Source organism: Gavia stellata, chromosome 8 (assembly GCF_030936135.1).
Source record: "Gavia stellata isolate bGavSte3 chromosome 8, bGavSte3.hap2, whole genome shotgun sequence".
Lineage (NCBI taxonomy): Eukaryota > Metazoa > Chordata > Aves > Gaviiformes > Gaviidae > Gavia > Gavia stellata.
Genome location: NC_082601.1, coordinates 5427087 through 5451791, shown reverse-complemented (window position 1 = coordinate 5451791; position 24705 = coordinate 5427087). Strand labels below are relative to the sequence as shown.

General features: G+C 38.6%; 1 protein-coding gene across 1 annotated transcript in view; it reads left to right on the top strand.

Moving 5' to 3' along the window:
- The window catches only part of ARHGAP15 (Rho GTPase activating protein 15), a 313756-nt gene that overhangs the window by 39922 nt on the left and 249129 nt on the right, over window positions 1-24705 (top strand). The window contains exon 6 of the mRNA XM_059820503.1: window positions 5407-5496. Within this exon, the coding sequence (XP_059676486.1) occupies window positions 5407-5496 (90 nt within the window). The remainder of the gene's footprint in view (window positions 1-5406; window positions 5497-24705) is intronic.

The following is a 24705-nucleotide window of genomic DNA, read 5'->3' as shown; positions in this document are numbered from 1 at the left end:
TTATAAGTTAGCAAAGTGATTTTTTTTTTTAATCAGAGTACAAATGTGACATCTACCATATCCCGCTAACCTTCCTGAATATTTCTGAGACTCCATCTAATGCAATTTCTGTAGTCTGTAGTTACTACAAAGTGAAATTTGCAGTACCTTTTTATTGTGCCCCAAGGAAAGACCACCGATCTTAGTCTTCGGAGATGTGACAGCTATGTTGTGCAAGCAATAATGGCACGTATCCCTTCAGTGCTAGTTACTGCCGAGTTTCAGGCTACAAACCTGAATATGGGCAACAAAAAGGGAATTTGGTAAATGTGTGACATGGTGGGCAGCGAAGGGACAGGTTTGACAAAGCCCCGTTGTGAAAGGTTCTCAAGGCCTGATCAAACCTGCCAAATCTCATTGGCATGATGGGTGGCCACAAAGGTGCTTTCTTTGGCAGAAGTCACAAACAATAAGCTATTTTTTTCCGTGGCAGGTGATACAAACCTTTTCTTCTACATATTCTTGATCTATCAATGCCACCTGCCATAAAATCAGCTTTAAAGAACACCTTTTCATGCCTTGCTTTTTTGGAAAGGAGGTGAGGGTTGTAGCAAAAATAGAAATAATAGGTGAAACAATAAAACTAAGTAAAGGGTGAAATCTGGCACTTTCTGCTTGTGTTTGTGCTAGTACAGCTGGAAAAGACTACTTTTCTGCAACCATGAAAAAAGTGTAACTTAAATTAATATTTTTTTCAGAATCATCTGTTTTCCTTAAAGTTGAATTAGATGTTACTTAAAAAAAAAAGTCTCAGGTGAACTTATTAGAACTAATCGTATAATTTACTAGCTGTCTTATGCTTCTACCTGCTACTTCTCCTCTCTCTTTGTAAGCCCTCACCTGAATCCCAGGAGATAAATGGACCAGTGGAAATTCAACACACAGGAGACTTGCTTTTGCTCTGAGATTCCTCCGCGTGGTTAAAATCCCCATTAGCTGTTTAAAGATTTAGATACTAAGGTAGACCTGCCTGGAAAATGGGACTCTGGCCCAGATTGCAATCTGTTTAACTCAAAAAACTAAGGTGTGTTATGAGAAAGGATCTTCTGAGAAGTCAGTCCCTTTCCCTGAAGTCTTACTTCATCACCTGTGCTCACAATGGGTGAGGTAACATCTTCTGCCTCTTGTGTTAGGAAGAACACAGACATATTGATCCTATATTTTGCTCATTATGGGGGGGCGAGGGGGGAAGTGGTGGTGTTTTTTTTTTTTTTTATTCCATGCTAGATCTGAACACTGGGGCTGTGAACTCAACGTTCACCATGTGAGAAAAAGCTGTTAAAGTTACGTTTTCTGTCTGTTGCATATAACTTATATGCAATGGTAAATAAACAAATTGGGTAAAACTTAAAAACAGCAAGAGCTGTCAGCATTCAAAATCTTATAACCCAATTTCCTAACCCCAAATTTCACACATCAAAAAAAGCTAAACCAGCATGTTGATCTCATCTGATAAAGCAAATGCAATGCTGATTTCCTTCATAAACCATTCAACCAGATATAATTTTGATAGTGGAAAGGAAATAATACAAAAAGGATTCATTAGAAATCATTTGTTTACTGATTTTATTTATTTTTTTCCAGCTGTAGTTTACTTTGGAAAGAAGGGCGCTCAACCATTAATTAAATAATGTAATAGACGCAATTTTCATTCACGATAGTATGTCTTACAACAAAGCATTTTTATTGTTAGCAGGAAAACGATGTGACTTACAAAAAGATTAATGTTCCTTTGTTTTAGAAAGATATTAATTAATAATTATTAAATACTGTACATGAAGTGAAAATTTAGAATAAGACAGCATCATTAGAAGAGGAATGATATTTCACAATAAAGGCAACAGGAGAGAGGGATTCTAATCACACCTCTTTTTCTGATGATAGGATAACATTTAGAAGTGATTTAAAATTATATTTACCAAAATCTGTTCTAATATTCTAATGCAAAGAACCAGTAATAGCTAAAAGGAGTTTTTGTTGTCCCTTTGTATGACTGTAGATGTAGGACTGACTATAACAACTTTCTTGCTGATCTGCATGGAGAAGACTGGAATCCATAGCTTTCTGGTGAAGCTAGTGTTGATATCTGGTATTATTATCAGTAATAGTTAGAATACAACAATTAAAGCATACAGAGGAGAGATTCAGAAAATGAGCTTGTTTACGAATATTACTGAAAATGCAAGTTTGCATCCCATGTACCTAAATCATTATCTTTTGCTGCTGCCTTGATCATTTGTGGTCATGCTTTTGATACGCTTTTTTTTTTTAGCATTCATATTAATATAACTTGGTTTTTATTTTAAATTAAGGATGTTGTTATCTAAATGGATCACAGCTCCATTCTTTCTTACCAGTGTTAAATTCTATTATCAGTTGGTCTTTCTGACCAAGAAAAAGTAGTCTGTTTATTCTTTGACATAGTTTATTCAACAGAGGTTATTTTAACCTCAGGTTATTAGCCCATCTGCAAAGTAATTTAGTGAGTGAAAATGCTGCTGAAATCCATATTCATGTTTAGGAAGATTTCATTGTAGCAGACACTTGTATCAATTTACAGCATAACCCCCTCCAACAACATTGATATAACATAATTGCTCTGACTGCAAAACACAAAGCAAGGACGCAGAACGCTCAGGCTTTCCCAGTAACCTTAACTTACTCTCTTGCAGTGGCTCTAGGTAATGCATAAACTGGAAAGCAATGATATAACAGGGCAATGTTTAGGCCAGAATGAATTTCTAGGCAATTTTCCTGGCCCCGCCATGGATTTAAGCAGGGCTTCCCGTTGTGTGGAGTTCCCCAGGTGCAGAAGAAGGGCTGATGTGCACAGTGGACAGTTTCAGGGTTGATGGATCTGAATGGTTTTGCATGCAGTTTTCACCAGAAGCTTCGTATACTGTGCCATACCCATGAGTCTCCTATGGTGTCCATAGACACCTCATATCCTGTTGTGGGCAGAATTGATAAATCCTCCAAAAGAGAAGTTTGCCAGCTGATTTTTGTACATAGCGGAAGGATGTTCATCTTTCCAACACCATGAGCTTGCATCCCATCCTTCCTGGAAAGGGAGATGCACATATACTTTTCCTCTGTTTATTACAAAATCAGAGCTGTAAACAAACTCCAGATTACTACAACAACAACAAAATTAAACTGTGTGTGCAGGGAGTGCACAGAGGATTCAAAGTTCTGCTGCTGCATAATTTTTTGTACAATCGTAGAAATTAGAGATGGTAAAATCCTATTCCATCCTCCTGCAAAACCTCCCTGGGCTTCCCATTGTTTTCTCTCACTTCAGTGTGAAATGCCAGGGTAGTTTTCCCGAGGACAATATTCTGTAGCCCGGTATCCTTCACTATCAAGATACTATTTCCTGTTCTTTGTCTACGTTTTAATCATCTTTTCGTCTCGTTATGTGTTTCCAAAATTTCTCGATTCTTTCTGCTGGTGGAATAAAGCTGTCCTTCTTTGTTAAAGTATTCTCAGACTCCAGCTATCCTTTTGGGTAATTTTTTCAGAGAAAGCAAGGTGACCCCCTTGGTCGAGCCTGTGCTGTGTGTTTGTCATGGGTTACAGAGCTGCCTGCTCTGTGCAAGTGCAGACCTGGTCCTTGCACGGAGTCCTGTGGAGAAAACTTCCCTGGGGTCTCTCTGGGCCAGGGAGAGTCATCCAGTCAAAGGAGGCACCATAGCCCTATTTATAAAAGTATAGTATGGGAATACTGAAAATTAATTTATTTTTTTCCCCCATTTGAATATTTGTTTGTACTGGTAGGTTGGTGTTTGTCTGGGTTTTTTTCAACTTTGTCACTTTTGCCATCCAAATATTAACTGATTAAATTTCACAACATCTTTGTAAAATCAAGTATCAATACTGCATTTTGGATCTGTGACTAAAAATTCAGAAAGGTTAAGTTCTCGTCAGAGGCCAGGCAGGAAGTCTGAGGCAGACTTGGGGGGAAAAAAACCAAACCCTGCTCTTCCAGTGGTTTAGCCACAAGAACATCCTTCTGTTTTGAACAGCATATTTCTTCTATTAAAAAAATAATAAAAAAAAATTTAAAAAAGGAACAAAGACACACAGGACTGTCAGTTTTAGAGGAGCCGAACCATGGTGGTTTTATGGTTTGGCAAATGGAGAACATAATTACAACTCCAGTACTAAAAACTGCCAGAGACTCTGGCTGCAAATTACTTGTCCAGGATATTTTACTCTGTTTCTTTTAACCTAAATAGGTCCTTTTCTACCCATCTCAAAAGCACCCTGGAGAACATGCATTTTTTTAGCCTTTAATAACAACATCAGAGAAATTCAGTGAGCAATCTTTGGAAAGCTGTTTATGTGGTTGATGCTGGACTGGCCACAGTTAACTACTATTAAGTCTGTTTTCTTTATCACCAATGCCATTTTTTAAGGTAAAAGGGCTTAAGAACAACAGAGCAAAAAAGACGCATCAAGCTGATTAATTACGTTATGTGGCTATTACTCCATATCTTACCCAAAAGGGACTTATTAGTGCGTTATACTGCTAACAGTAGTATTTTTATTGTTGTCTGGGATGTGCAGTAACCTAATCTACAAAGGCTACTCTAAACTACGCAGACTTTGCCAGAACTGCTGCACAGGCAGAGTCCCTGGAGAAGGAGCTTAGGTGGCAAATGAGGATTATTGTGCTTTACACCAACTCCCAGCAATGTAAATGATACAAGCAAACAAATCTGCTCTTTGAGTTATTTGCATCCATACGGAGGAGCTGGGGAGGCAGAGCTGTGTCACTTCGGGATGCACAGACTGACTTTGTGAAGTAGTAACCTGTGTGGAGCTACCCTAGTGCTGAGCACTTTCTGGGGCCACACATGTCCTCAAAGCCTTTTTTTTAGGAGCTAGAAATGATAATTTTTTTGACGAAAGGAGATAGCTTGTCTTGCAGATACGATGTATGTTCTTGTCTAATTTCTGTCCTTCCCAGCTGCATCAGTTTAAATTTGCTTTTGGAAAACCCACAAAACTTTACCTTTAAACCCAAAGGCTTTTCAAGAGGTTTTGCAAAGCATTTAAAATATCTGGTCAATCTGTATGCGTTTTGATCTATTGTGTGTTATATTAGACTCTTTTTTAAACCATCTAATTATTTTTAAAATTATGTATCTAGTGTAAGAACCTTATTTCTGAGTTAAGACACCTCAGGAGTGATTATTTAATAATACCAGGAAATCATGAACTCTTTTCAGTAATACCAGCAGCTGTGCTACAATAACGTGTCACTTGAACTTGATCTGTTCTTGTTTTATCTGATAACTGTCCCCATTTGTGAAAACTCAGGTCATGTTCATGGTTGATTTTTTTTTTTTTGTTTCTTTCCAGAAACCAGGATATAAACCTGAGTGTGTGGATTTGTGTGGTGCTCGCATTGAGTGGACCTCAGAGAAATCCAGCAGAAAGAATGTCTTTCAGGTAAGAGGCAACGCATGCCTTTTATTGCTCATTTGAGTATAAACTCTGTTAAGTTGAGAGGTAAGTTTTATTTCTTTGGTTTTAATATCTAGAGACTGATTTAACATTTTATCAGGCATCAGTTTGCTGTTTTACTAAGAGAAGGATTTCTGATGACTGAGTCTCCTAAACACTTGAGAACCTGTTGATTTATTGATTAATGCTCTATATTCAATTTGTTTTTAAAACTTAGTAGGTAATTGCTTTGGGTTCAGGCCTAGAATCTTGACCTAAAGGACTTCCATAAATACAACTTCTTCAAACTGCTTATACAAGCATTGCTCCAGCACAGTGCGGTTACTCTGTTTATTTTTATTGCTGTTCAGGGTCCTCAGATGGTGATGACCCAGGTTCATTTCTGGAAGGGGAGGGGAGGATTTTAAAAGCTTGCCTCTGTCAGGGCCAGCATAGAGGACATGTATTTCTCATAGGACTATTCTTCATTGATGGAAAATAATATTATTTAATTACTTCATCTCAATCCCATTGAATTGAAAGGGAGGATCAAGGCCCAAGAAGATGAAAGGATGAGAAAAGCGTTCCTGCAAGGTTAACATTCCAGGATCTAGGGGCTAAAATAGTTTATTGCAACATCTTCAGGTTTTGGACATAATCCAGCTCCCATGAATATCAGTAGAAAGGTGGGGGTTTTTTGTTTCACTGAAAGTTGCATCAAACCACATCAAAATATTATTTTTTATGAACTGAGTTGTTTCCCAGAGTACTAACATTAATAATTTTTAACAATACAAACAATAAAGGGAGGAGAGACGCAGAAGGGAACATGTCAGGGTCAAGATATACTGTTAGTTACCAGATAGTCCTTTGGCATCATCACCAATGAAACGTGCTGGAGGAACCAACTGTGCCTTCATCTGCGGTTTAAGAAAAAAAGCCATCACACCAACCCCCCTAAGGGACTGTACATGGCTTCTTGAAATGAAACCTCTTTGGGTCAACTGGGTGTTACAGAGACTTTCTCAAGGTTTATTTTTTCTAGACACCTTTCTAAAACGCATGCAATATTTAGAAATATTCCTTTTCTTGGAGACAGTGAGACTTATGCCTCTCTACCCCCCACATCCTTCAGGTTGTCTTGAGACAGCACTTGGAGCTTTGTCATTTCCTAGGTATTTTTAGAATAAATATTTTGGTTTTGCTGTCAATCTTCAGCTTTTTCACTTGGAATGTAATTAAGTAAACCTTAGCCTTCACTCCTGCAACCCCCTGAGCACACTGCCAGGTCTTCTGAGCTTCTAGGGTTTATTTCTCATTTTGCAGTAAGCAAAATTTCTGTTTGGAAATGCATATCGGAGTGGTGATTCACTGCAGCTAATACATTTCCAATGTAAAGATAAATGAAGCTCTCTTACTGATTTACCAAACTGGTTGTACAAAGACTTTGCAATGCATTTTGTTCTCACTTCTGCTGGTGTGAGGTGTAACTCCACTGAATCAGAATAATGTGAGAAAGGAAACTCATGCACTACTGTTTGAACCCATTAAAACGTGTCTTCATCAAGCCAATAAGTGAGTGGGAGAGACATTAAGAAGGAAAAGCATGGGAGGAAGGACATATGTTAAGACACATTTTGAAAAGGGATGGAGCATTGTTTAGACAGAGAGCTACAAGAAGATTATGCCAGATGGTAAGAGCGAAAGAGGAGAAGGCTTTGGCATCAGTAGTGGTGACATTTTGGGAAAGGAAAGGACTGAACGAGACTGGTGCTACATGAGCAGATAGAGTGGGAAGGGGACTAGAGAGAGAGAGAAGATTTATGAGATAGTCTGGAGGGAATCCAAGGCGAGTTCGAAAGCGGAGAGGTCAGTTTGTACCTGGATACTGAATATTTCAGGAAACACTTCTGATGATCTGCTTATCCCTAGCGGGTGGGAATAAGATTGATAATATGTCTCTACTTATTCATAGATTTGTTGAAATGAAAAAGAACATGGCTTATTTTTTAATATTTTTTGTGACCTAAATATAGATGCATTGCATTTTTATTTGATTAAATACATTAGCTGCCTAACTCTGAAATTATCAAAAATAAGTATGATTATATCTTCAAAGCGTGGCAACAAAGCATAGTTGGTGGGGTTTTGTTTCATTACTTTCTGAATAATGAAACATTCATTTCCGATTCAAACTAATCGGAAACTGCTTTCTGCTAATGTGTTGTACTAGGAGTAGATGCAGAATTTTGAGTTTGATTTAGGCTGGGTGCTCAATTTGAGTTCATGAATTATAGATTAGAAATAGAAAATTACTATTGAGATTTTGGTTTGAAGAAAAAGAGGAAATCTTGAATTTAAAATCTGAGCATGTGACAGTTAATGGATGGTAACAAGAAGATGGAGTACAGGAGTATCATAAAGAAAACTAATTGGAAACATGATCGATGCAGGAGAAAAAAAAGAGGAAACTGCAAGTAAATGATATTCAGGCTGAAAGATTTGGGTTTCTGGTCTTGATCATGAGGTTTTCAGCAGTGTTACTCCACTCATTTTAATTGAGCTACTCCCTGTTTAACAGGATAAGTCTGATCTGTGTCTCACACTATCCAATTTGTGCATGCAATCTATTTCTGTTCTTGATGAACGTATTATTACGTGGGGATTTTTTTAAGTTTTTCTTAATAGTAGCTGAAAATATGCACATCTTATAAAATGTAACCTGATTTTCCTTCATTTATTTTGTTGATGATATAGCTAGTACCAAGGAAAAGAACTGGTTAGAAACAGTTTCACATGATATGGGGAAACGTAGCAGTTTGCAGTGAGGTACCGTGTTGTTTGTTCTTGCTGGCTGAATGACGTGATACCCTAGGTCTTCATCAGAAGAGTGGTGAATAAAAGAAGATTTATGTTCAAATCACATGCTTTAAATATTTCCGCTAAGTGCTAGTTTGCTCTTTGGTGTTTAGCCTGAAATTTAAAGCACTGAGGATTAAAAGGATTACAACATAATCTTAAATAATCCTAAGTGTCATTTACAGAGAGATGGTTGTAATAACTAAATAAAACCATGTTAAGGGATGGCAGTGTTGTCAGTCAGCAACTGGAACAGAAACAGCGCCTATGTCACTCTGTCGCTCTCCTCCTTTATTTGGCTTAGTTAGATATTGGGTAGGTGCATTTTGTTGCGGGTTATCAAAAAAGAAAATAACATGATGGGCTGCTTTCCAGTCAGTACTAATATGGCTGCTGAAGCACCAGTAACTAGATTAGTTTTAGATTTTCTCAGTATTCAACGTTTTCTGCTTCTAGTAAATTTTTCAACAGGAGTTTATTCTTTCCCGTGCTTTACTCATCCTCTACTCTAAGTCAAGCAGCCCTTTTAATTTCAAATTCAGCCCAGACGTGGAAGACGTGCTCTTGACCTCTGGCTTCATAATTCAACATTAACACGAAGTCTTGTGGCTGTAGACTATTTCCTTGAAGAGGTTTTGGAAGATTTCTCTCAGATGATTCAAAAAAGAAAAGAAAAAATAGGAGAGAGGTGAAGAGTGCGAAAAAGGTCACGAGCAGCATTCTTAGGAATCGGTGAAGCTGCTTTGTTCTCTTAATAGCACTATTCATTTAACTAACAGACATTTTTTAGTTTCTTTAGTAATATTTTTTCCCTGCTTACCAAGTTCATTTTTTTAGGAAGGTTTCATATGAAGGATTTCTGGAGTTCGATGCCCTGGCTCTTGCCACGGATCAGGTGTGATACTGGCTTTTGTTTCAATACCCTGCAGCTGTAAGGGGTTATTCATTCATAAGCAACTAAGAATTGTAAGTGTGTTTTACAAATAGAGAAATCAGTGTAAGATGTACAGTATTTCAACAGTGAGACAGCTGAAGGTACAACTGTACCTATGTGTAATATGAAAGAATTTATCTTGCAGCTGTTTCATATATAATAACATTCATGGTGCTGATCTAGGGTAACTCCCTCGTCCTTGAAGCTATCCAGCTTTGTCCAAAAGCATAATCTGAATGATAAGCTATTTTGTTCTACATACTGTAGGATCAGTATAGTATCTGGATGCCTCCCAGGAATGTTTTAAGTCACCGCTTTTTGCCATGGGAGGGATCATTTTCTTTTCCATGATCTCTCTAGAGGAAGCACTGAGAGTGCCACGTGGAGTGGCTTGGCTTGGGAGTGGTATTTGGAAGTCTTTGTATGTTTTTAAATATAAATGCTGTATAGAGGAGACAAATCTAAAGAAGCCACCATGCACTGAGATGGATGTGAAGCTTCTGGTGGTCCTTATCAGCAGCTGGAACGTGTTCCCCATCCCGAACCTGTCCCCGGAGCAAGTGCTGTATCCTGAGCCTGAGGAGCTCTTGCCTCTGCAGCTCCAACGAGGCACGCAGTAACCTTTGGTGACTTTGAATTAGAGATGCATTAGATGGACCTGTTGTGATTTTAAAACATCTGTACAGCATTTTGTCCACTTCTGGAGGTTACTGCTGTGATTGTGCTTTGATTTCTATCCCAGGGACCTGCATACATTATTGCCTAATTAAAAGACTTAGCCACATCACACAGTTATTAGATAGTGTCAGCAAGAGATTCTTTTAATAATAAACTTATAATTAGTTATTAAAAAGCACAAGAAATGGTCTTAATCATCATCTTGGAGATGTTCAAGTGTATATTTTTACATTAGAAGTACTCTGGTTTTATTGGTGTAAGTGGGAGATCTTGAACACAGTAACATGGAATGGTCTCTCCATTGTGTTTCTATTTCTCTCTTCTAACTGTCATGTTACTGACCTTACCAGAAAAGCCCCTGCCAAAACTTTCAGTAAAATCTAATGAATGGATGCAGACGATCTCCTGACCTCTCTGTATATCAGCTTTTTTTTTTTATAACCTAAATGCAACAAGAACTGTGAATGCTTTTTTTTTCCCCCTTGAATTAAGTTGTCTTTATTCTTAATTTTTTTTCATTTTGAAAGCCACAGAATACTTACTGTATTTGACAGAAATGCGTGCAAAATGCAGGATCAGAGCTGTGGATGGCGGACACTTTAAATATACAGCATTTATAGTGATTTCAGGAGTCTGGGACCTGACTCTTATTTTACTTTTATGATAGTGTAGCTCTGTGGACATTTTTGGAATTACTTCCGATTTACACCTGTTGAAAACCAGGCTCTTTATTAATTGCCTTGTTATCTTTTCATTTCTTTTAAACCAGAAGCTACAAACAAAACTATGCTTTCCTTAGTTCCTTGTCTTACTTCAGTCCCCAAATTTTCTGAGGTGTCAAGCAGTTCAGATCACAACCTTTGCTTTTGAATCTGGTGTTCATGGTAGTGCTTTTAGCATGCAAAACTGGGCAGGGTCTGATACAAGTAATGGCAGTAAAGCTGTGTATTCATTGCACATCTGTATGCCAAATTTTTATTGTTGATGTAAAAAAGAAAGCTGAGAGAGAAATTATATAGTGTAAGAAGAAACGTAGCCTTGATTGTTGGGAAAGTTTTGCATAAAATACAAAATTGCACACAATCCATATTCTAAATATTATACAGTTGAGAAGTTATTTGCCTTCTGAAGAGTTTAACATGTGATTTTAAGGTGATAAAGAGGAGAGACACTTAGAGATGCTTGGTAAAATTATAATTTTTATTTTTATTTGAATGAAAAGGGCAAATTTACCTGTAATCAGCTTAGCTGCATTGACAGTAGCTACTCCTGAGACCCAAGGCGGTGTCCCTGGTTATTAAAGAGCACATAAGTAGAAGCACTAGCTGAGACATAAAAAGATCCTCATCCAGTCCAGAATAAGCAAAAGCCTGGTAACTGGGGCACTCATAAGCTGTGGGATATGCAGTTTCACCCTCATTTCAGAAGTGCTAGGTAAGCCATGGTCAGGCTTTAACCACCCTGGGCGAAGGAGCGTGTTTGCCTTCTCTCCCTGCTGTTTCACTCTTAGATTTGCTGTTACCCATGTTAGCCCAAAGAGAGTGTGTTGAGAGTGAAATCAAATTCAGGTTCCTTTGCAAGCATGGACACAAAAATGCTTGATGTGATTCAAGTTTTAAGAAATCCCAGGTAATAAAGCCAGTTTCCCACCCAAAAAATGTGATGGAGAGAGGGACATATGTCATTATTCCTGTGATACAAGCAGTGACAACAAAGCTTTACACCTAATGACAGGAACGTACAAACTGTGTAGTCTTGGATTTCATATATCTAAAACCAGTGGCACATTATGGAAAATGACTTATAGAAAACTTTTTTATAATATGTACCAAAATGTTTGTACTTTATCTTTCAAACTGTATATAGTTTGAAAATAGACAAGGTATCAGCAGGAAGACACTCAGTTTTGACAACAGTGTGCATTTAAAGGGTTTGGGAAACTGAGTCTGTGACCTCTATAATAGAGTTTCAAGTAACGTCTCTATATATTCAACCTCTATAATAGAGTTTCAAGAGTTTCAAAGAACAGCAATTTTATTCATAAACTGACAAGCTGAGCAGTTAAAGTAGAGCTGTTACAAGGTTATAGTTAATGTATTTCTCTCACTTTCTGTGGTTCTTGTGTCTGCTTTGCGGTAAGACAAAACCTTCAGCCATGTGAACAAAGCCCTGGTGTATTTTGTGGCTACAAAATCAGGACAGTCATTTCTTTTTTATAAAAAAAAAAAAAAATCATAGTCACCATTTTACTGATAATGTGAAAAAGTTATTATTTTTCAGAAATAGTGAAATCTACTTCTGATAAGCAACGTTTTGTTGTAAGTGGCTACTTGAAGGAAGATTCAAAATTCCCAAGAAAATTTCGGTTGATTTGTAGCTAAATATCATCTTAGCTAGACAGTTCCTTTTTTCCAATTATCGTCTCGTGAAAAATTTCATGAAAATTTCACTGTGTTGGAAAAAATCACTTTAAGTGTGACTTCAGCATCTCATGGAGGTCTTGAAAAGACTTGAAAGTCTGGACAAAGGGCTGCTATGGGCACAGTGCTGCAGCGATGCTGCCTGCAGCACTGCAGGTCACCTCTGCTGTGATACTCACTGCAGGTCATGAGCTCAGGGTCTCACTAAAACCCAGAGAGCTCCAAAATCAAAATGAAAAGCGAACCTAAGTTTTCTGTGAAGATCAGGCTGATTTAAAAACCCCACAACCCATATTCTCCAAATCTGACATTATGTGTACATAGATGTCTGTCTGTTAAAAATTATTATTATAATAGCTCACTGCACTTTTTTAAGAGCCCATCTTTTGATGGATGTAAGCGCTGATATGTGAGTGACTGTGATAGGTATGAGTGTCTGTGTATGCTCATACACATGTTCTTCTTAAGAAATTATGTGAATCACTTAGCTTTTGACAGCTATGCTGCAGCTTTCAGAAGTGCAGATGTTATTTGTCCATCAGAAAAGAAAATATTTATTTCAAGCCACAGGCATTTTCTGCGTTGCAAAAATAAAACATAACAGCAGTTAATGCTTAATGTGCATGTGAAATGATTTTGTCAGGGACAGAAGCACGGGCTGAGCGTAAGGGCCTGGACAAATATGTGAGTGCACAAGAAGCACCCTGTGCCTTGGATAACACGGAACCTTAAGAAAAAGCAATCCGGGCAGCTTACCCATGAGCAAAGCGTGACAGTGGAGCTGCTTATTTTTCCGTCGTTTCTCGGCTGAATTTACGGAGGGTTGTGTTGCTTGGTTTTGGTTTGTGGTTTGGGTTTTTTTTTTCCTACAGCTGAAGGAGCGAGTTGCGTTTTGCGGCTCGCATGCGAAATGGCAGTGGGCTGCAGCCTCTTGCTGCATTATTCATAAACATATTGCTGCCATCTCGTGGGCAGCGCACGAGCCGGCGCGGGCAGCGTTGCGGGCAGCGTTGCGGGCAGCGTTGCGGGCAGCGTTGCGGGCAGCGTTGCGGGCAGCGTTGCGGGCAGCGGAGGAGGCCAGGGCTGGCCAACCCCACCGCGTCTGTGCCCTTCCCCGGGGGAGGACCAGCTCTGCAGAGGACAGTGGTGCAGGTCACTTGGCACCCACCGTCACGACAGGGAGCTCTTTTTCAGTATTTTTCAGCAAAAATCAGTGCCTGGCCAAACAGTTCATACTATTAGCACTTCTTTTAGCTGGTTGCTAAATGAGGTAATGTCTGCTTTTAGGAAGGAATAGCGCTGCCGTAAACCTGTATTCTCTAAATTATGCATGTGATAGTAGTTTTATGTTTTAAAATGGTGATTATCTTCTGATCCGCAGGGCTGATAGGGAAAGGGTAAATAGCTTGGTAAGGACGGGCTGGTTCAAGATAAAGCACGTAATGAGAATTATCGCTACAGATATCCAGTGTGGTGAACTTGATAAAGCCCTTTGATGTGAGGCCTTTGGTGCTGTGTTTTGTGTACTCATAAAATGGGGAAAATGGTATTTTCATAGTCCTGGCAATCAACAGCTGAAATACGAAAGGAGCCTGGCTTTCCTGATTCTTTAGTACTTTAAGGTTTTGTGATTCTCCTGCGTGAAAACAGCTAAATGAATGTAAAAGCATTATGATTTTTGCAGCCTGCTTAATGTAAGTTAATATTAAAAAAAAAAATTTCTTGATATGTGCCCAAACATTGCACACGTTCCCTTAATTTATCAAACTCTAGAAAAAACAAAGAGAAAAATGAATCCTAAATGAACTCACTCAGAGATAATCAAATCTGACTTGTTTACATGTTTGGTGCTGGTATTTCTGTATTCAGCCACTACATTTTTTAAAATCTTGGCGAAGTCACTTTACTCCATTTTTGTGTTTCTCTTTAATGAGTGAGGCAGATATTTAAAGTTGGCTGGGCAAGACGAGCCTTGGCTGTCCTCTCTCTGAAAGGCAGCACCTCGCATTTGTGTGCAAAGGGATGCCAGACGATCTGGTAGGGATTCACATTTTTTTTGTGTAGGAGTGATTTCTACCACTGACATTCTCGGGGGAGAGGATGATTTTGGATGTTTCAAGGTGTTAAATGGACAATGGCAGGCAATATGAATGCAAGGGGACAAATGCAAATAGTGACCTGCCCTCTCTTTTAGATAATACACCTCTCAGTTTCAGCAGAGCAGTCATTCTTAGGCTGTGATTCATGGACATGATAATGGGATGGGGAGACTTTTTGAAATGGTAATACAAGTGTAGTCAACCTGAGAAGACATTTAAGGTAGTTCCCAGATGGTACAAATGAAAAGAAAACCCAGAAGAACACAAGGGACCCTGGCTTTTCAAACCTCCTCCTCAAGTTTATTGATTTTTGAGGATGCCCCTCCAATTCATCCCGTTTAGAGAGTATTATTATATGGATTATGACAGTTGTGAAAAACTTGAGTTTGAGTTTAGAGGCTGGATTGCTCGAATTCTGCTGGGGGGTTTTTTATTTTTTATTTTAGTTCGGGGTTTTTTCCATTTTTCCTTTCATTGCCTTTTCTCTGATTTGGGGTGAATAAATCCCTAGGAATTTCATGTAATTATATCTCCAGTTGTGTCTGTAAAACAGGGTGATCCAAGAAGCTTAGCAAATATTTTCTTTGGCAAACAAAGTTGCAAAAAGGAGATGTGGTTTGCTTACCATTTCATTTAAAAATACACTATCATCTACCTTAAATTGTCAGACGATTTTAGCACTTAAAATCCACAGCATTTCAGCCAGCCTCCCTTTGTTTTGTTTTTCTGATAACAGTCATGATTGTTACAAGTACATTATTATTTAAAATTTTAACATACTTGAAACCTAGAATGTGTTTAGTGTGTCGTCCCCCCCGTCCCCCCCCCAAGTCAGAGTTTGCAGGTAAACTTTTACAGATTGAGCTTTAGACTAATTTTCCAGGAGGGAAAGTGCATTTGTATAAGTGAATATTTGTATGAGAGCACATTTATTTTATGAATTAGCCAATTACTAAGATTCTCTAAAGTAATAGAATTATTATTATTTTCTATTATTTGTACATAGTCATCACTAGGTGGAGGCATACTTTATATATTCTATTCAACATGTCATCTGTTATGGACTGAGATGAACTGCATTGATACTGCATAGTTAAGTGAATGATACGCTTTTTAAACTGAACTGTTGAAGTAACCTGTTGCCACCAAATGCCCAACTCTCAGACAGACTAAGCAGACTTGTGCTTCGACCGCTGCTACTGCTGAAAAACAATGAAAGTTGAATATTTTTTAATGATGGGCTGTACAGAAATCTCTTGAATTAATTCAGAAACATTGTTCATGTGTGGTAAAGTTAAAAGGAGACACAAAGCAGATGTCATGGAGCAAGAGATTGAAATAACAAATATCTACCCATTTCAATACCCGTCCTGCAGTACTTAAATCAATGTATTATAAATTGACTGGGTTTTTTGCTTCTCTTTTTAGTTACAGTAGCAAAGTCCATTCACAGCCCATCCATATTTTCTCACGGTACAGGGCTACCTGCTATAGACTGTACAGGTTTGATTTTGACTGAGGGTAACAAGACCTACCTCTGTTGATGTTAATACACTGTCTTCACCCAAACTCTCCTGATTTACACCAGGGTAGGTCTTACGCATTTGTGCAGATATATGTAGCACCGTGCTTATGTTTCTCTCTTGTCTTTATGAGCTGATAGGGCAGAGTCTGTGCGAGGTGGTCCTCAGCTAGCACAGCCCAAGCCACGTGTGGGACTCGGAGACAAGAACTCTTCCTCCATATTTAGAATACTGTATTATGGCTATTCACAGCTTACAACATCCACTGGCTTTTATTGTAGGAGAAAGAAAGGTCATGGTGCACAAATTATAAAGAAAAAATACACTTTATTCAGAAAATAATCCCTATCCTTTCAGGTAAGACACAAGATTCTCTTCTGAACATTCTGAGAAAAGTGAGGGAAATACATTTTTACATCTCTGTCATTTTAATATATTTTAGAGAATGGAGTCAGGATTGTCGAGAGAGATTTCCTGAGCTTTGTAGTTTCTTAGCCCCAAACTGGCATAGTGGACATCGCTGTGGCCTCAAGCTTTGTCACCTTCCTTGGGCTGCTGTGTCCCTGCTGAGGCTGGGCTCTGCCATCCCTTGGGGCAGAACCAGCCAGTTACACCCCGGGGCAAGTGCCTCTCTCACCCCTTCCATAGGCAGAGGTGTAAAAACACTGTAATGGAGCTGAAACATGCCCCCCTCTCTCCACCCCCTGTAGATTTTCTTTTTTTTTATGATTTGCATTTGGAATCACACTTTTAATAATTATATTCACAATCTAAAATTAAATAAACATTTTGTTTAGTGCTCACAAATTGCCAACCAGTGCTCAAGAAAGGATGTCCAGCAATTTATCAGCCTGTAGAAAATAATTATACCAATATTTTGAAATGCATTGGTTATAGTTTTGTTTTGATTTATAGAATGTAAATAATCAGTTTTGATTCTTCTGTTTCAAATGGCTTTTTTGGAACTGAGGCTTTTGAATAAGAGTCCCTCAAACCAAGCTGTTACTCCTGGGAAATTCTGTAGTGGCATGTTACTGGCATTTGAAAAATGCACACCTTCTGAGAAAAAACAGGAAAATTCTGTCAAACAGACTGATGGGAATTCCCAAGTTTGGAAATGCAAGTTCTGTTGGAAAACAATGGCAGTGCGATTCAGCTAAGGCTGCAGTTGGAGTGAAAAGGAACATGTTTTCACCATTGCATAGGTTTTTCTTTTCTTTTTTTTTTTTAATTGTCATTCTGGAAACAAATATTCTATATGATCAATTAAAAAGTGCAAAGTAAGGAATAAGAGAGAGTAATGTGTGTTGGAACATAACATAGACTTTACCCGTGTAGAAAAGTGTGAAGAAATATGGTAAAATTGAATGTAAACAAAGAAATGGGGAAAATAAAAGTGGGAGTGAAGAACTGTGTACAGGGAGTAGGAAGAATGTAATCCAATAGTAGAAGATCAAAGGAAGGGAAGCCAATTTTTTCAAATATTCTGTGGTGACTTAGATGTAGCAAGGTAAAGGATCTGAACAAAGGGTCAGAATATCACAAATGGGAAAGGATTATACATAGCGAGGAGTGTACAATTTATTTTTTTTTTAAGGACCAATTATTATCTCCATCTCCTGGTATTTCAGGACTTTTTTATAATTACTGGTATTACTTTCACTCCTTCTCCTGCACACACGCTCTGTCTCGCTCCCCCTTCCAGGCAACACTTCTCCACTTGCGCAGATTTGAGGGGGTAGGGGGATCTCAGGGGTTCTTTGCAAGATGCTCGTTTCCCACCGCAGAATGTGGCATTGCCAGGACTCTTCAGGGGACTCTCTGCCAGCTATCCTTAAAAGCTTGCAGAGGAGTGGGAGAAGATTTGCATACTGCCCAAGCAGGGCCAGATTAGAACACCTCTTTCCGCTGAATAGTGCATTACTGAGTAAATAATGACACCAAAATCATTGCAGCTTCTGTAGAGTAGGTGCTGTGCTATGTCAGGCTATTAGGGTCTGTCCCTTATTTCTTTCCTCCCCCCCAGCTCCTAAGATGCTCCTTTTTTTATTCAGACAGAGATTTCTCTTCACCTGCACTTTTCCCCTGTAATTTTACCTTTATCTGTTCTTGTTTTATTTTCCTTTACCCTCTATTTTACATTTTTGTATTTTAATGACATATTTTAAGTCATTTTTCTCCTGTTCTCAATGTGATGACAGTATATCCTGATGGAAAGATAATAATGCCCAAGGAGGTTTTCTTTTATGAATTCTGCTGGTGTTACTTTCACATGCACAAATATATCATCTTGATTTCTAGCTCTGGGTCATTTCATTGCTCTTGTATGTCTTGCTACGAGATGTTTCCTGTAATTAAAAGATTAGGTTAAATAGATTATTTGTGCTGCCCTGTCTACATAAATGTTCTGTTTTTCTGCCTCTAGATACTGGCTTTTGTGTTTTAAGGCAATGTTGTGGTACATGAAGTTGCATCATGTCTCCTTTGTCTTTAAGCTGCTGACTTATTGGTAACAGAAGCAATCAAACGAGACATTTACTGCCATAGCCTTGTAGGGTCAGTGAATTAACAGGTGCCAATAAGTTCTAAAGAAGTGTTTTAATCGTTTCTAAAGTATTTAATTAATGGACTTTTTTAGAGGAGTGGTGACTGAGCAGACATAAGGCTGATAAATATTTAATGTTTGTATCTAGGGAACTTTTTCTCCCTTTCATGTAATTTGAGGTGTTTGCTAATGGAAAACAAAACCTAAATTGTTGTGTAGCATGCAATCAATGATAAGCTGTGATTAGATAGTCCAGGTTTGGATACCTATCAGGAATTTATCTGTATGTGCTGTGATATTCCTGCATTTATAGTCGGTCTTGTTTAGAGAGCATTTTGGAGCCAGGTTTCTCTGACACATCTAGATATCTATGTTAATACTTAGGGGCTATATCAAGTAGCCTCTGAACTCAGTTACTTGAATATTAAATGTGTGCATGGCTGTTTTCTTGGGCTGTCACTGTTTCAGTAACTACCGCTTGTTGGCTGGTAGTTACTAGGAAAAAGACTCCAGGTCCCAATGCACTTGTTGGTCTACGTGATGTTCACACTTCTTTTAAAATGTGATACCAGTAATGCCATAATTATGCTTGAAACTACTTTTCTTTTTTTACTTCTTTCTTATCATAGCCTGGTTTTCTTCACTTTGGAGGGACGTTTCTCTTCCTGTTGCTTTCCTAAATTCTCACTCTTTACTCTTTATTAAAAAAATAAAAAATAAAAAAAAAAAAGGAAAAATCAGTTTTGTCTGAGCTACAATTGATGTCATATAATTCCTCTTGCTCTTGAATTCTCCTTTGTTCTATTTCCTTAAAAAATAATAAATAAGAAATTTCTTTCACTTAATATCCCTACCTTAAGGAATGATGTTTGCGATACAGCTAGTGTGGCCCTGTTGATTAAAGACTGTTTCCTTCCTTCTCCATTGGCACAACCGTTGCGGTTAATCAGCCCAGCTTTTGAAACAGCAGCGCGGTGGAGTTAAGCAGGCGGAGGGCACAACCGGAGTGCAGGGCGAGAGGTCACCGAGATTTGTGCAGCTTACCCAACCTGTACAGTCAACTGCGTGTTTCCCTCTGTTCCTGCCGCTCCCTCCTCGCTGGGGCTAAATGAGCGATCTCCATCCTGAGCGTCCTCAAACGCCAAAGCGTGAAGGTGTCTCCAGCCAGTGGCTGGGTTCCCTGCTCGGGAGCGCTCTCTGTTAGGTCTCGCAGCTGGGGCAGGGCTGGCTGCCCCACGGCACCGTTCCTCCGAGCTTTGTTAAGTCACGTTCTGCAATGCACCATTGCAAGTTTAGAAATGCAGAAACAGTTGAAGAAATTGATTCTATCTGTTGTTGCAGTTCAATAGACCTTTGATCTGAAACACTCGAGTACGCCAGGCTGTTCCAGCAGAGCCACCTTTTACCATTGTTAGTGTAGTAATAGCCTTGTTATCAGGTTGTAAGAATTAATTTTGTCATATTAGGAGGGAGAAGTTGCAGTATCACAGGACCGGGAAATACAGTATTGACCAGCCAGTGCTCTCACCAGCGACAGCACGTGCGAGTAGCTCAGTTCTGCTCTTTTGGGGTGTCACTTCTAATTAAAAAGGTATGCTATTAGAATAACAAAAATTTGTTTATATAGTGTCCAGGCCTCTTGACTACACACAAAATTTAACTAAGAACGTTGCGATATGGTGTCAACTTTGTTTTATGAATCCCTGAGCTAATAATGGGGAAAGATAGAAGGAAAAGATCGCAGCGTGTTGCTCCCCACCTGAGCAGGGAACAGAAAGCTTCCTTAGAAGTGGCTGATCCTGAGGGATTTAAAAAACCAGCAACTTCTGGAGGTGTCTCTTGTGTTACTTAGAGATTTGAACACACACACACACAGATCTATGGAAATGATGTGATACAGGGGGTAAAACATTTATCACCAAAAAGACTGAATCGTTCAGAAGTATAGCTTATGTATACCATATTCTATAGTGTATAGTATAGTGTATTCCATACTGCATTTTTCTCCTTCTCTCACTTTTTTAAGTCTGTCTGTCTTCTACCTGCTTTTTTCTTCCCTCTCTGTATCTTTGTTAATTCCCTTAATATTTGCAAACCTTTTATGAGGAGTATGTGATGTGTCCACTTGTTATCTCTGAAGATGGTTAGTGCTGGGTTTGAAGTCATCCACGTTTTCTTTCCAGCTCTGTAGCATGTAGAGAAGAACGTGCTTATAATCAGTCAAGGTAAAATAATTGGAAATAGAAATAATAATCTAGCAACGGCGAATGTATTTGTCAGCTCGGCTGCAATGGTTTTGGTTTGCTGCTTAATTCCGTGAATGTTTACATGGCATGTGGAGGAAAGCAGTCATTTTTGTGAATTCGATGTATGCAAAACTGATAATGCAGTTATTGAAAATGTAGATTATATCTGCCGATGTAATTAAAAATACACATCTGCCTCCGAAAATGCAGTTCAGTTGTTGGGTTTTTGGTTTTAGTCTTTTAGAGACAACTGTGCCAATCTGAGCAAGTTGTACAGTAACTTCGTTTGGACAAACTCTCACTTCATTACTTTTTGTTCATAAATGCAGTTAACAAGTCTTTTTGTACTTCTTTGAGTGTTAATAGATGTAAACAAAGTCTGCATTTTATCTAATCCCACTGAAGCTTGTTAAAATTAGAGATGTGCCAAATTATTCCAAAGCAGGTTGTAAAGTAAGTGAACCATTAGATCCACTGGCTCACAAATGGCATAGGCAATGTGTGCTCTGTTTGCTTCTTTTTCAGGGACTGTTTATGTCAGAACTTTCAAATCACAGGTTTTTTGCATCTTTAATATTATGTTTAGTTAATCTGTATGGCACAAGTATAGTAGAAGCAGCAGGGCTGAGCGTGACTAAAGCTATTTCCAGAAAAGTCCACATATACGCTCCTAATTGAGCATACCTAGCAGTCAGCTCTGCTAATTTCTGTATCTAGCATTTTCTTTTCACAGAGATGTCCATTTGTTAGCGTTTTCTCTTTGCAAGAATTGTGATTTGCAAAGTTCATCATTACCCAGGTTCCAAAGTGTTATTTTAGTGATGGTAATCTAATATACAAGGCACCATGCTAAGCTCAGCTAAATCTCTAGGGCATAGAGTGAGCACTAAGGCACCATTTCCATGAAAAAGTTAGTGGGGTTGATACAACTGCACAGAACCGATGGCCTTTCTTTCCTAGACTGGGAACTAGCTCCCATGCCATAAATTGTTCTCAAAATCTTGTTCCTCAGGGCTTCTGTGATTCTGCTCTTCTTCCATGTCTTTATCTGCTCCTTTGTCTTGTCTTTTGGAAAATGATTCTTTTCCATCTCCTGCCTCCTTTCCAGACCCCACGACCTTTGCTCCTGTGCTGGTACAGGACAGTCCCATATACCAGCACAGTTAAGCTACTGTGTCTGCACTGGAAACACAGAAGTCTATGCTCTTGCTCCAGTCGTCATGCCCTTCCTGACTTGAATATCAAGTGGGTTCTCTGAAGTCTTATACTTAACCATGAAGACAAGTTCAACATGCCTACTGTAGAGCCTGGGGAAGAGCTCTGCACTCAAATCTGGACACGTGCTGATGGTCTTGTAGTAAAGCTCGCTTTACCTGACTTCCATATAAAGAGTGCTGTAGCCAGGACAGTAAAGGGGTCAGTATGGATCTCAAAATCAAGTACTATCAAGTATTAGTCAATCAAGTACTATCCTGAGTTAGCACTTTAGCAGCTTGTCTGTGCTGTACTGCAACTGCTACTCTTCTCTAAATCCTTTAAAGCTGAGTGTGTTGTCTCTCCTCTTATACTTTCGCTGTAGGCTCCTAGGGACATAGGTGATGGATTTGTTCCATGTGTACATAGTGCCTGACACTATAAGGTATGCTACTGTGGCTTCATGTTAATCCAAACCATAAAAACTTAGTAAGATAACAAGAAAGCCTGTCTCTGCCCTATTTTTGAGTTTTGTTTAAAGTTGTAAAAGGTGGCCAGGGATGAATATTCAATAATTGCACATTTTACAGCATCTCATCGCGATTACTGCTAACCAGAAGTTTGGTTCTTAAATGCTAAATGTTAACTTGGGCAAAGATATTGTATCTATGCAGCAGGAAGATACACTGCTGCCCTCAAGGAAAGCAAATCTAGAGAGAAGATGGCTAGTGCTGAGGATTTTCCTGGACCTTGGGAACTGGCTAGCTAGTTCCACAGAGGAGTTGAGGTACTTAATTAGGAATCAGATTCATAAATACTCTTACGGACCTAGCTAGCAGTGACTTTGTTTTAGCTTAATCCGTAGGGTTTATTTCCAAGCAAAAATGTCTTACGGACAATTTTTTTATCAGGTAAAGCTGAGATAATCTGGCGATGCATGTTAGACAAGACAGATCTGAAAGATCAGTATATATAGATATTTTTCTATCTTATCTTTCATAAGTCTCTGGTTTTTTTCTAGCTGCCAGCACCATAGTATCTAATCTTTCTAGCAAACAGGTGGCTCTTGCAGCATGCTTTACAATCAGTCAGACTTTGGCTCAGTCTAATTTGCTTAATCATATTAATTAATTACTTTTGTAAATGTCAGAAAAGTTCAGTGCACATTTTACTTTTTTAAAAAGTATTTTGAAGATCTTTCTAGTAAATATGTAACTTTGAAATATCTGCAGTATTTTTACTGAAATTGCAGAGCGTAGTTACTCAGATTATTCATGACAAGCGAACTATTCAGCTTCCTCAGTCTTCTTTCACTTAGCAAATTGACTTAGATTTCTATGAATTTATTTCCTATTTTATAACAGTTTACTCAGGTGATGCCAACCAGTTTCAGCCTATGACCTATTCTGCTAGTCGCCTAATATATTTGGTAGTCGCTGTGTGGCGTTGCTTTCAACATACCCTCTGACTGGAGAACAAAGTATTTTTAATGGTAGGTAAACACAATAGACTAGAAATGATTGGGTTTTGTACAAATGTCGTATTTCTGTGGACTAAAACTTGTTTGCTGAAGAGTGTTTTCTCAAGTATCGGAAACCCCAAAAGTCAATTTTAGAGTAGGAAATGAAAAGGATCACATACCTCCTAAAGGTGAAACTCATATAGGTGTTGTGAGCAATTTGTCTTGACCGGTGCTATTTGTTAACCAAAATGGTGTATTCTTGATTTAATTCATAATATCAATGAGAGGTTGAGAACAGTCGCAGTACAAAGGTTGATAGCTTTGTGCAGTACTGTTTTTCTCCTTTTTTTGTTGTATCTGTGGTTGGATGATATGTAGTTTTTTAATAAGGCTCAGGAGAGAGGTCAAAGTGTAGGTGATTCTTTGAGTGACAGTTCTGAAAATAAAAATATTGAGACTACATAGAAGTCTACAGTCACTGAATTCTAGCAAGACTAGGTGAAATGAAGGAAAACAAATGTTCCTACCTCAAGAAGCCTTGGGGGAATCACTTGAAATAAAGCCTAATTGACTAACAAATCTACAAATGGTGCTTTTCCTTACATCTGACCATGTTGTGCGCTTATCATAATTCCTTTGTGCTAACACATTTTCTGACTAATGGCATCTGATGCGTGCAGTCTCCACTGCCAGTCTGGGTGTAGGCGACGTGCTCCAGATGTGCATTGTAAGATCGCTGTCCTGCAGCAATAAGTCCTTCTGTTCTCATCTGTAACAATATTTAACTTTGAATGGGACAGGGCTTGTTACTAAGAATTTCTCTTTTCTTTGGTCTGTATGAAAGCCTAAGACTTTTAGATTAACAGTAAGTGAACTTGAGAAACTTAAACCTAAAACCCAAACCTTCTACCACCTGGTACATTCAGGTTAGTCATCAGCTCTCCTCTTAACTCAAGATCAAGCCAACAATAAGAAGCAAATGTATCTGGATGCATATGGCTGTACCAGGTATATGGATGTAAGTGGACTCTTCCTTCTGACTAATGACATTTCCAGGCTGCAGGTGCTGATGCCAGGAGAGAATTGACCAGGCAGAGGTGACTTTTTATCATTTCTTGGTGGTTTGCTCACTGTAGCTAACTCAGGTGGCAGAGGCAGTATCTACAGGTATATATATAGAATTTTCTAGATGGAAGTCCTGTTGCCTAAACCTGGTAATTCATCAAACCAATATGTTTTAGAGTAATGTAATTTT